The sequence below is a fragment of the Oncorhynchus keta genome, chromosome 32, assembly GCF_023373465.1.
Source record: "Oncorhynchus keta strain PuntledgeMale-10-30-2019 chromosome 32, Oket_V2, whole genome shotgun sequence".
In the NCBI taxonomy this organism is placed as follows: domain Eukaryota; kingdom Metazoa; phylum Chordata; class Actinopteri; order Salmoniformes; family Salmonidae; genus Oncorhynchus; species Oncorhynchus keta.
The window spans coordinates 28166356-28180154 of record NC_068452.1 but is presented as its reverse complement, the minus strand read 5'-3'; the positions used below and the strand labels follow the sequence as shown (position 1 = coordinate 28180154).

The following is a 13799-nucleotide window of genomic DNA, read 5'->3' as shown; positions in this document are numbered from 1 at the left end:
CCTGATACTGTATGTTGCCATCCCTGATACTGTATGTTGTCATCCCTGATACTGTATGTTGCCATCCCTGATACTGTATGTTGCCATCCCTGATACTGTATGTTGTCATCCCTGATACTTTATGTTGCCATCCCTGATACTGTATGTTGTCATCCCTGATACTGTATGTTGCCATCCCTGATACTGTATGTTGCCATCCCTGATACTGTATGTTGCCATCCCTGATACTGTATGTTGCCATCCCTGATACTGTATGTTGCCATCCCTGATACTGTATGTTGTCATCCCTGATACTTTATGTTGCCATCCCTGATACTGTATGTTGTCATCCCTGATACTGTATGTTGTCATCCCTGATACTGTATGTTGTCATCCCTGATACTGTATGTTGTCATCCCTGATACTGTATGTTGTCATCCCTGATACTGTATGTTGTCATCCCTGATACTGTATGTTGTCATCCCTGATACTGTATATTGCCCATCCCTGATACTGTATATTGCCCATCCCTGATACTTTATGTTGCCATCCCTGATACTGTATGTTGTCATCCCTGATACTGTATGTTGTCATCCCTGATACTGTATGTTGTCATCCCTGATACTGTATGTTGTCATCCCTGATACTGTATGTTGTCATCCCTGATACTGTATGTTGTCATCCCTGATACTGTATGTTGTCATCCCTGATACTGTATATTGCCCATCCCTGATACTGTATGTTGTCATCCCTGATACTGTATGTTGTCATCCCTGATACTGTATGTTGCCCATCCCTGATACTGTATGTTGCCATCCCTGATACTGTATGTTGCCATCCCTGATACTGTATGTTGTCATCCCTGATACTGTATGTTGTCATCCCTGATACTGTATGTTGTCATCCCTGATACTGTATGTTGTCATCCCTGATACTTTATGTTGCCATCCCTGATACTGTATGTTGCCATCCCTGATACTGTATGTTGCCATCCCTGATACTGTATGTTGCCATCCCTGATACTGTATGTTGCCATCCCTGATACTGTATGTTGCCATCCCTGATACTGTATGTTGCCATCCCTGATACTGTATGTTGTCATCCCTGATACTGTATGTTGTCATCCCTGATACTGTATGTTGCCATCCCTGATACTGTATGTTGCCATCCCTGATACTGTATGTTGTCATCCCTGATACTGTATGTTGCCATCCCTGATACTGTATGTTGCCATCCCTGATACTGTATGTTGTCATCCCTGATACTGTATGTTGCCATCCCTGATACTGTATGTTGTCATCCCTGATACTGTATGTTGCCATCCCTGATACTGTATGTTGCCATCCCTGATACTGTATGTTGCCATCCCTGATACTGTATGTTGTCATCCCTGATACTTTATGTTGCCATCCCTGATACTGTATGTTGTCATCCCTGATACTGTATGTTGTCATCCCTGATACTGTATGTTGTCATCCCTGATACTGTATGTTGTCATCCCTGATACTGTATGTTGTCATCCCTGATACTGTATGTTGTCATCCCTGATACTGTATATTGCCCATCCCTGATACTGTATATTGCCCATCCCTGATACTTTATGTTGCCATCCCTGATACTGTATGTTGTCATCCCTGATACTGTATGTTGTCATCCCTGATACTGTATGTTGTCATCCCTGATACTGTATGTTGTCATCCCTGATACTGTATGTTGTCATCCCTGATACTGTATGTTGTCATCCCTGATACTGTATGTTGTCATCCCTGATACTGTATATTGCCCATCCCTGATACTGTATGTTGTCATCCCTGATACTGTATGTTGTCATCCCTGATACTGTATGTTGCCCATCCCTGATACTGTATGTTGCCATCCCTGATACTGTATGTTGCCATCCCTGATACTGTATGTTGTCATCCCTGATACTGTATGTTGTCATCCCTGATACTGTATGTTGTCATCCCTGATACTGTATGTTGTCATCCCTGATACTTTATGTTGCCATCCCTGATACTGTATGTTGCCATCCCTGATACTGTATGTTGCCATCCCTGATACTGTATGTTGCCATCCCTGATACTGTATGTTGCCATCCCTGATACTGTATGTTGCCATCCCTGATACTGTATGTTGCCATCCCTGATACTGTATGTTGCCATCCCTGATACTGTATGTTGCCATCCCTGATACTGTATGTTGTCATCCCTGATACTGTATGTTGCCATCCCTGATACTGTATGTTGCCATCCCTGATACTGTATGTTGTCATCCCTGATACTTTATGTTGCCATCCCTGATACTGTATGTTGTCATCCCTGATACTGTATGTTGCCATCCCTGATACTGTATGTTGCCATCCCTGATACTGTATGTTGCCATCCCTGATACTGTATGTTGCCATCCCTGATACTGTATGTTGCCATCCCTGATACTGTATGTTGTCATCCCTGATACTTTATGTTGCCATCCCTGATACTGTATGTTGTCATCCCTGATACTGTATGTTGTCATCCCTGATACTGTATGTTGTCATCCCTGATACTGTATGTTGTCATCCCTGATACTGTATGTTGTCATCCCTGATACTGTATGTTGTCATCCCTGATACTGTATATTGCCCATCCCTGATACTGTATATTGCCCATCCCTGATACTTTATGTTGCCATCCCTGATACTGTATGTTGTCATCCCTGATACTGTATGTTGTCATCCCTGATACTGTATGTTGTCATCCCTGATACTGTATGTTGTCATCCCTGATACTGTATGTTGTCATCCCTGATACTGTATGTTGTCATCCCTGATACTGTATGTTGTCATCCCTGATACTGTATGTTGTCATCCCTGATACTGTATATTGCCCATCCCTGATACTGTATGTTGTCATCCCTGATACTGTATGTTGTCATCCCTGATACTGTATGTTGCCCATCCCTGATACTGTATGTTGCCATCCCTGATACTGTATGTTGCCATCCCTGATACTGTATGTTGTCATCCCTGATACTGTATGTTGTCATCCCTGATACTGTATGTTGTCATCCCTGATACTGTATGTTGTCATCCCTGATACTTTATGTTGCCATCCCTGATACTGTATGTTGCCATCCCTGATACTGTATGTTGCCATCCCTGATACTGTATGTTGCCATCCCTGATACTGTATGTTGCCATCCCTGATACTGTATGTTGCCATCCCTGATACTGTATGTTGCCATCCCTGATACTGTATGTTGCCATCCCTGATACTGTATGTTGTCATCCCTGATACTGTATGTTGTCATCCCTGATACTGTATGTTGCCATCCCTGATACTGTATGTTGCCATCCCTGATACTGTATGTTGTCATCCCTGATACTGTATGTTGCCATCCCTGATACTGTATGTTGCCATCCCTGATACTGTATGTTGTCATCCCTGATACTGTATGTTGCCATCCCTGATACTGTATGTTGTCATCCCTGATACTGTATGTTGCCATCCCTGATACTGTATGTTGCCATCCCTGATACTGTATGTTGCCATCCCTGATACTGTATGTTGTCATCCCTGATACTTTATGTTGCCATCCCTGATACTGTATGTTGTCATCCCTGATACTGTATGTTGTCATCCCTGATACTGTATGTTGTCATCCCTGATACTGTATGTTGTCATCCCTGATACTGTATGTTGTCATCCCTGATACTGTATGTTGTCATCCCTGATACTGTATATTGCCCATCCCTGATACTGTATATTGCCCATCCCTGATACTTTATGTTGCCATCCCTGATACTGTATGTTGTCATCCCTGATACTGTATGTTGTCATCCCTGATACTGTATGTTGTCATCCCTGATACTGTATGTTGTCATCCCTGATACTGTATGATGTTGTCATCCCTGATACTGTATGTTGTCATCCCTGATACTGTATATTGCCCATCCCTGATACTGTATGTTGTCATCCCTGATACTGTATGTTGTCATCCCTGATACTGTATGTTGCCCATCCCTGATACTGTATGTTGCCATCCCTGATACTGTATGTTGCCATCCCTGATACTGTATGTTGTCATCCCTGATACTGTATGTTGTCATCCCTGATACTGTATGTTGTCATCCCTGATACTGTATGTTGTCATCCCTGATACTTTATGTTGCCATCCCTGATACTGTATGTTGCCATCCCTGATACTGTATGTTGCCATCCCTGATACTGTATGTTGCCATCCCTGATACTGTATGTTGCCATCCCTGATACTGTATGTTGCCATCCCTGATACTGTATGTTGCCATCCCTGATACTGTATGTTGCCATCCCTGATACTGTATGTTGCCATCCCTGATACTGTATGTTGTCATCCCTGATACTGTATGTTGCCATCCCTGATACTGTATGTTGCCATCCCTGATACTGTATGTTGTCATCCCTGATACTTTATGTTGCCATCCCTGATACTGTATGTTGTCATCCCTGATACTGTATGTTGCCATCCCTGATACTGTATGTTGCCATCCCTGATACTGTATGTTGCCATCCCTGATACTGTATGTTGCCATCCCTGATACTGTATGTTGCCATCCCTGATACTGTATGTTGTCATCCCTGATACTTTATGTTGCCATCCCTGATACTGTATGTTGTCATCCCTGATACTGTATGTTGTCATCCCTGATACTGTATGTTGTCATCCCTGATACTGTATGTTGTCATCCCTGATACTGTATGTTGTCATCCCTGATACTGTATGTTGTCATCCCTGATACTGTATATTGCCCATCCCTGATACTGTATATTGCCCATCCCTGATACTTTATGTTGCCATCCCTGATACTGTATGTTGTCATCCCTGATACTGTATGTTGTCATCCCTGATACTGTATGTTGTCATCCCTGATACTGTATGTTGTCATCCCTGATACTGTATGTTGTCATCCCTGATACTGTATGTTGTCATCCCTGATACTGTATGTTGTCATCCCTGATACTGTATGTTGTCATCCCTGATACTGTATATTGCCCATCCCTGATACTGTATGTTGTCATCCCTGATACTGTATGTTGTCATCCCTGATACTGTATGTTGCCCATCCCTGATACTGTATGTTGCCATCCCTGATACTGTATGTTGCCATCCCTGATACTGTATGTTGCCATCCCTGATACTGTATGTTGCCATCCCTGATACTGTATGTTGTCATCCCTGATACTGTATGTTGTCATCCCTGATACTGTATGTTGCCATCCCTGATACTGTATGTTGCCATCCCTGATACTGTATGTTGCCATCCCTGATACTGTATGTTGCCATCCCTGATACTGTATGTTGTCATCCCTGATACTTTATGTTGCCATCCCTGATACTGTATGTTGTCATCCCTGATACTGTATGTTGCCATCCCTGATACTGTATGTTGCCATCCCTGATACTGTATGTTGCCATCCCTGATACTGTATGTTGTCATCCCTGATACTGTATGTTGCCATCCCTGATACTGTATGTTGCCATCCCTGATACTGTATGTTGCCATCCCTGATACTGTATGTTGCCATCCCTGATACTGTATGTTGCCATCCCTGATACTGTATGTTGTCATCCCTGATACTGTATGTTGTCATCCCTGATACTGTATGTTGCCATCCCTGATACTGCATGTTGCCATCCCTGATACTGTATGTTGCCATCCCTGATACTGTATGTTGCCATCCCTGATACTGTATGTTGTCATCCCTGATACTTTATGTTGCCATCCCTGATACTGTATGTTGTCATCCCTGATACTGTATGTTGCCATCCCTGATACTGTATGTTGCCATCCCTGATACTGTATGTTGCCATCCCTGATACTGTATGTTGCCATCCCTGATACTGTATGTTGCCATCCCTGATACTGTATGTTGTCATCCCTGATACTTTATGTTGCCATCCCTGATACTGTATGTTGTCATCCCTGATACTGTATGTTGTCATCCCTGATACTGTATGTTGTCATCCCTGATACTGTATGTTGTCATCCCTGATACTGTATGTTGTCATCCCTGATCAAGTGGCTGCTTGACTTTTAGATGATTAGAAAGTGTATAATCAAAATGAAACACAAATATTTCATTTCAAAGATTTATTCACAAGTACAAAAAAATGTATTGTCATACAGATATTCACAGAACAACAAATGTTTTCATCACCTAGATACAGTTTACAGTGCATGTCTAGTAATTACACAGACCATGTATTCTTTGGACAAGGCTAACAAAAAGTATTCGACTGAGACATGAAAACACTTTCACTAGTTGCCAGACACAGTGTGTTGTCCTACATAAAGCATATCACATTTCAATGATTGACATGGTGTGTGTCTGTCCTCACAGCCATGCTGTTGACTGTGCAATGGAATGATAGAGTATTAGTTGATTTCCAATTGTAATCATCCAAAGTCCATTGTGTTGCAATACATGAAAGAGATGACAATAGTTCAAAGTCCCCATTCAGGGGGGGACCGTCAAAGTCCCCATTCTGGAGACCGTCACCTTTCATGTTATCTGTCCTCAGTGCCCTTTCTATGGTTGTGTTTACAGTTTAAAAGAATGTGGTGTTCTTTCCTCATGCATATTCAAAACCAATTAGTGCCAATGCCACAGCACTAATAATGAGTTTGTTGAAGCTCCAGTTGAATTACAGTGTACATTAGTTCAGCACCAGTTCACCTCAATGTCTCAATCACTGACATTGCTTTTCTATGGCTGTGAGACCTTGAGAAGCAGCATTGTTGTACATGCAGAGTGGAGATGACAGTCAATAATACAGCATCCTCTGGAGAGGTGAGGCAGTGTCCTCTGGTGTCAGAGTGTTTTTGAGGGTCTCACAGTGTATGGGGCAGATGGCCACAAGTGAACCAACACATGTAGCTTTGTGCTTTAATAAGGTGATGATGGCCCGCTGTTACAGAAACTGTTCTCAATTGAGACGCAGATAAGCATTTAGGATTTAAGAGTAGAAAATCAGGACAACTCAAAATTAGAGGGTAAAAATACACACACTCCTAAACATAAAGGTATATAGTTTGAATTGAGTAGTTGGGGTGGATCATAGTCCAGTTGGCCCAGGGCATTGGTTTGTCACCGTAGCAGCTCAGTGTGCCAAGGTACTGTTGTGTTTAGAGTCTCTGTTCCCCTCTATCTCATTTTCACCATGTGTGTGTGCTTATGTTAGTATGCTAGCTCAGATTGAGCTTCCTCTTCTGAGATGGGACAGTTCACCGAGCTCAGTTCACTTTAGCCAGCAGCTGCTCTGAGAACAGCTTCTTGAGCTGGGCGACCTCTTCACTGAGGGAGCTGAGGTGGGACTTGAGGACATTGTTCTCTGTATGGTAATGAGACTCTGTCTGGCCCTGTAGGGGTGTACATACTGAGTGGACATACTGAGTGGACTCTTGCTGTTGTCGCCCCCTCCTGGTCTCCTCTCCCTCCTGCTTATGTGGCCAGACTCCTGCCCCCTCAGCTCCACCCAACATGATGTGTCCGCTGGCTGCCTCCCGGGGACCATCTCTTGCTCCCATTGACTGTATGGGGCTGTGCCTGTTGTCCTCTCCACTGCTGAGGATCTTGAAGCGCATTTTGTGAGGAAAGTTCTTTATGCCCTCCCCAGACTCCACTTTCCCCATCATCACCCTAGAGAGCTCCCCAGGGAAGTGTCCACTGTGGTGCACTTGGGCCTCTGCAGGGGAGTGGTGGAGCTCGTAGCCCAGCTCCTCTGCTCTGTGTGGGGACAGTTTGCCATGATCACTCAGTCGGTCCTCAAAGGAGAGGGGGCTCCCTAGACTGGAGCTGCCTGGGGTGGAGAATCCAGAGTCCTCTGACATGCTGCCAGCGTCCCTGGAGCCTTGCACGCTGAACTGGCCCCCGTGGGCAGCAGGGTGGCTCCCTGGTCCACTGGGCAGATAGTAGTGTGGAGCCAACGTCTGTGGAGCACAGGGGGCTGTGGGGAGGGGCAGGATGGGTGTGTTGGAGGGATCTTTGACCAGGCCGAAGCGGAACTTGAGTGCCAGCAGCTCGGCCCTGAGACGTGCATTCTCCTCCAGCAGCGCCAGCACGCGATTCTCCACCACCATGTCGTTGACGCGGCGCTTCTCCCTGGAGCGCTTGGCCGCCTCGTTGTTCTTCTTGCGCTTGTCCCAATAGCCGTCATCCTTCTTCTCGCTGGGAATGAACTCACGCTTCCGTCTGAGGGCGTTTCCAGAGGTGGGCGGGTCATTGGTGCGCTTCAGAGCAGAGGTGCGTCCGAGCAGAGAGCGGGCCAGCAGACTGCTAGAGGTCAGGATGGACACGGCCTCATCTGTGAAGGACAGGGTCTCACCAGGTGCAGCACTGGACTCCCCACTACTCTGCTCCCTCATGTCTTGAGAATCTTCTTCAAACATCTCACTGGTCACACTCATGATTTTGCTGTGTTGAAATGTTCTGTTCTTCAGATAGTGTCTCAAAATCCAGTGTCGTGGAATGTTATGGTGGTAAATTGTTGCAATAATCCCACCTAGCGTTCAAAAGAGGAAGAATACATGGAGAGGGGAATTTAGTTGTTATGCAAGACCAGTTACAACACAATGTTATGTAACCCCATTACATCTTTCCAGTTAAACTGGAGCTACTTGCACAACAACCCCACATGACTCTTGAATAAGAACCATGATGTACTAAGTGCTATACAGACATGTCGATCTCTTTTGAAAATGTTTACAATATAATAATCAAAGTGGGCTCTTGCCAGTCTAAAGGTTAAAGGGTTAATTATAAGATCTATATCCGTATTCCTTTAATAAAGAAGAGGCTAAAAGGTTTGTTTTTTCCCCTCCCAATTCTAAAGAAAGCTTTTATTTATTATCCCTGTTCTGACGCAATGACTGGAACTGAAGTCGCTTCATCAGACTAAATCAGTGTTAGCCTACATGTAGGTTAATAGCATCGTGTTATATAACACACCGTATCAATCTCTAGAACAATCTGTGCAATGACCTGCATTGATTGCCTTGTCTATTTTTTATTTCACCAAAACAAAATGGCTTAACAGTTTGAGTTCACGATCAGACGTTATATCTTTCAGGAATCGAATTGCACCAAGGACATTTATTAGAGCACTAGCCTAGTTTGCAAGTTGATAATCCTCCGCGCCCAACTGCTATTCCCTCCGTTCATTTACAATTGGTTCGCTGTATAGATCGAACTGTTAACCGAGCAACAGTACATCCCTAAACGAAGACTGAACTGGTTCTTCTCTAAACCGTTTAGTAGATGTAATTCTAAATTCCAGTCAGATATATATGTACAAAGGGAACGAAATAACGTATTGAAACAGCAATGGAAGTTACAACAAACTATTGTAATGAAGGTCCTTTTAATAAGCATAATTGCATACCTGTTCCACTAAATCTATTCAGATCATCTCAATTCATCATAATGTTGTATGTATGTATGTATGTATGTATGTATGTATGTATGTATGTATGTATGTATGTATGTATGTATGTATGTATGTATGTATGTATGTATGTGTATATATATATATATACAATGTATTTTACTTCTAAAGCTGAATCGAAAGTTGGCTATAGTTTTCTTTACTTGGTATATTTTATATTATTTAACCTACATAATTGATTGGCTTCTGTTGTAGGCAACAATGTTACATTTCTATTCTCTGTAGTATAAAGAAGGCACTGTTGAAATACACCTCATGAGTGAAAACTGTGAAATTACCTTGAGTTGGATTCTCGTTGTCTCAGAAAAACACCGATCTTTCAATTTCAGAAACGTGTCACAATTTAACAGAGCGATCGTAATAATTCAGCAGCTTCGATTCAGCACTGGGTCATCGAATACACAGGATACTTTGTTTCCTGCACGGAGTAGGTTACTGTTAGCCTACTCAATATTAGGCTACTAGTCTCCCTGACACCTTGCGTCTCGCGTTTCTGCTCCACTTGGAATGCTGCAGCTCCTATTTGTTTCTTTCCCGGTGAAGTTCAGCCGAGGACGTTTCCTATCCTCACTTGAACCAATGGGCCGCATATGTGTGGTGCGCTCACTGAGACCGCCTCTCTCCCTGCCAAGACCCACCCCGCAAGGGACAGCTCACATAACGTTATCCTGCGCATGCATCATCAACTGAACTCGCTAGCTCATACTTTCGTAACAATGAAGTAATATTGCCATCCCTGGCTCCCTCTCACTCTCCCTGCAGATTTCCAATAGACCTATGCTCTTCAACCAAAAATCAGCTTTAAAGGACGGCAACCGCGGTATCACGTCAAAGTGAGTGACAGATCAGAGTTGTTGGAATAGAACTGAGAAAGAAAATGGCAGCAGTCATTATGTAAGCACTTCACAGTTTTCTAGCATATGGTGATCTCCACTGAATCCATTCTCATTATAAAGGAGATATCCCTAAAAAAAAACTGTATGTGTCTGGAGGGATATAGTTCAGGGAAATACTTTCTGTTTTCCATATTGCTTCTTATGCAATGATCCATCTTTCACAGTGTCAATGAACTCCTTAACATAAGCCAAGAGATTGACCCAGCCTTGTGAAATATTCTCAGAATCTCAGAAAAACACAGTATAGGCCTATTACATAACATAATGGAACATACTAAAGAAGTGTTTTGGATTTACTTACAGAATAATACAAAATGCTCTGAGACCAGGTTGCCACCATAGGGGTTCCATGAAAACAGCAGAATTCAGCAGTCACATGAGCTTTTAGAGTGGAACATACTGTATGCATCAGTCGAATGACCACCAAGCATCTTATGAAAATAAATCCTGGGTTTAAAAATACTCTCTTGAATTAATTTCAAATCCAGACCATAGGCAACAGCTTGAGACTTTAGGAAATTCTTTCCTCCGGTCAGTCATGTTCCTATAGGATTAATAGATTTTTAAACCATTTTCTTCCATCTATGGAATTTTATCTGGAAATAGATAAATACACATTTTTCAAATCTAAATTGGTTAAACTACACACATACACGGAGTATACCAAACATTAGGAAAATCTTGTTAGTGTTTAGTTGCACCCCTCCCCTTTTGCCCTCAGAACAACCTCAATTCATCGGGCAAGGAGTATACAAGGTGTGGAAAGCGTTCCACAGGGATGCTGGCCCATGTTGACTCCAATGCTTCCCATAGTTGTGTCAAATTGTCCAGATGTCCTTTGGGTGGTGGACCATTCTTGATACACACAGAAAACTGTTGAGCATGAAAAATCCAGCAGCGTTGCAGTTCTTGACAAACCGGTGCGCCTGGCACCCAGTACCATACCCTGTTTAAAGGTACTTAAATATCTAATCCTGGACATTCACCCTCTTTTTTTTATTTTTGTTTTTCCTTTATTTAACCAGGCAAGTCAGTTAAAGAACAAATTCTTATTTTAAATGACGGCCTAGGAACAGTTGGTTAACTGCCTGTTCAGGGGCAGAACGACTCTGAATTTGTACCTTGTCAGCTCAGGGGTTTGAACTTGCAACCTTCCGGTCACTAGTCCAACACTCTTACCACTAGGCTCCCTGCCACATGGATAGTGTACTACACAATCCATGTCTCAATTGTCTCAAAAAATCCTTCTTTAACCTGTCTCTTCCCCTTCATCTACACCAATTTGAAGTGGATTTAACAAGTGACATCAATAAGGGATCATAGCTTTCACCTTAATTCACCTGGCAAGTCTATGTCATGGAAAGAGTGTTGTTATTAATGTTTTGTACGCTCTGTGTATAATACTCAATGAACTGGTTGTTGACTTCATAATATATCATATCTGTTCTTAGGCAAAACAAGATGAAATTAATTACAATGAGTCAATTAATATTAACTCATCATGTACTTTTGATGTTCATCTGTTTATACAGTGTTATGTCCATTGACCACTAGGCCTACAATAGCCAGGCACTGCTAGGTGCTAGTGATGTCATTTCCCAATTATCACACTCTCTGTCCATTTGGTATGACCACAGGCGTTCCTCCAGCCCTCTCCACTAACTATGCAACCACTACGCACCCACCACAGCTGGCACAGTGCCTGCCTTGGTCCTCTCCCACTCAACAATCCCTTCAACAAAGCCTGCGTGAGTGCTTGCTGTTTGCGTGGGTCTTGGTTGCAGAATTAATCATTTGTGTTTGATGCAAAGCAAAGATATAAACAAACAAAAGATCACGTGAATCCTTCTTTAGTGGCCCTCTCCTCTGACGTTACTAAACCGCCAGTGTGTCATTAGTAGCTAATGAGGTGGTTGTTCTGGGTCAGGATGAATCAGCCCATCTGGTCCAGCAAATGGCAAAATGCCTCTTGCAGGAGCCAATCAGAATAAAACTGTTGGCATTTAGTAGCCTCTGGTTCATGCAGATAACAAAAGACTCTTCTCAATGTATTTTCTATTAGGTTGTAATAGTTACAAAATGCAGGTCTCTCATTAACTAACACATTACAAAGTTACATCAGGATTTTGCTTTTAAACTGTACTAACTGTGCTGTGAAGGTTCTAATTCTATTGGGGCATTGAAATGATTTATAATCTGTAATGTAAAGATTACAAACATGTAACTGTAATCCGTTACATTACCGGCAAAAATATTGTAATCAGATTAGAGATAAAAAACTGATTACTCCGGGGTTAAAAAAAAGAATATTTGCGAAAAAAATTTTTGACAACTGTTTTCTCAATGACTTTCAAATCTTTTAAAAACATTGAAGTTTGTTTCATTCCTGACCACAAATCAGAGACCACCACTTGATGACACATCAAATGTGTTCGATGGATCGCGGGAAAAGATTTTTTGTCTTCCCAGCTACTAATGTCTTTAATGGTACGACTGCTGTCGGCAAAAAGATTATCCAACTTGAATAAACGCCTGAATGTAATGACAGCAGTGGTGTAGTCTATGGCGATATATACATCCACTTATTATTGATATCTACATAGCGCATTGACATACTGTTGCTCTTCATTTAGCTTTTGCACTCGGCGGATTGTGGTTGTTGTGGATGGCTGTCCACAAATTGAAATTTGTATTTGAACCCAATCCGGTTGTTCTGTTGTAAATCAATCATTGTTCTTGAAATCAGTGGACAGTCAGTGAAAATGCGCTTTTGGTTTTGTGAAGTTTAAGTTGTAAATCATTGGAATCAAAGTGTTTATCTAATTCATGCAGATAAAACAAATCCATAGGCCTAATGGACACATGCTCAAACTCACACCCGTTTGATAGACTTAAATGGGCAGTCTGTTTGCTAGCCCATTTTGGACTTATACATTATTTATAGTAATATAAGGATATAGTTTAATTGTATTTTATATGTTAGAGTGTTAGATTGTAATATCCATATGTGGCCAGCTATGTAAACTTTAACATTGATTTAAGCTGTCAATGGTAACATACATTTTTGTCTCCAATGCATCTTAAGGGGAAAGTAATTTACCTAAATGTAATCAGATTACGTTACTGAGTTTGGGTAATCCAAAAGTTGTTACTTTGGACAGGTAACTAGTAACTTAACGGATTACATTTAGAAAGTAACCAACCCAACCCTGTTTGGGGTCAGGGATTAGTTGGATAACCCATTTTCTCCAGCGTTCTTCTGTACAGAACTCAATGTACATGGTGAGGTCACTGTCCTCCTCACTGTGTTTGCCATGGCTATCACAGGCCAAAGGAGATCAAACATCATCGGGGCAGGGGCTAGTATCTATCTTCTTACTGCAAGCTGGGGTGGGGTAGGTGGGAGATATCTGGGATGCATGCATGTATTCACAGACGTAATTGAACAGGTCATACTCCAAT

The 13799-nt window shown here is 42.3% G+C and overlaps 1 protein-coding gene across 1 annotated transcript; it reads right to left on the bottom strand.

Moving 5' to 3' along the window:
• Positions 1 to 6073: 6073 nt before the first annotated feature.
• On the bottom strand, positions 6074 to 10041 carry LOC118365536 (uncharacterized). The gene is made up of 2 exons (XM_035747825.2): positions 9720 to 10041; positions 6074 to 8499 (listed from the first exon to the last, which is right to left on the bottom strand). The coding sequence occupies exon 2, from the start codon at positions 8402 to 8404 to the stop codon at positions 7232 to 7234; it is 1173 nt and encodes a 390-aa protein (XP_035603718.1). The 5' UTR covers positions 8405 to 8499; positions 9720 to 10041; the 3' UTR covers positions 6074 to 7231.
• Between the last annotated feature and the right edge of the window lie 3758 nt (positions 10042 to 13799).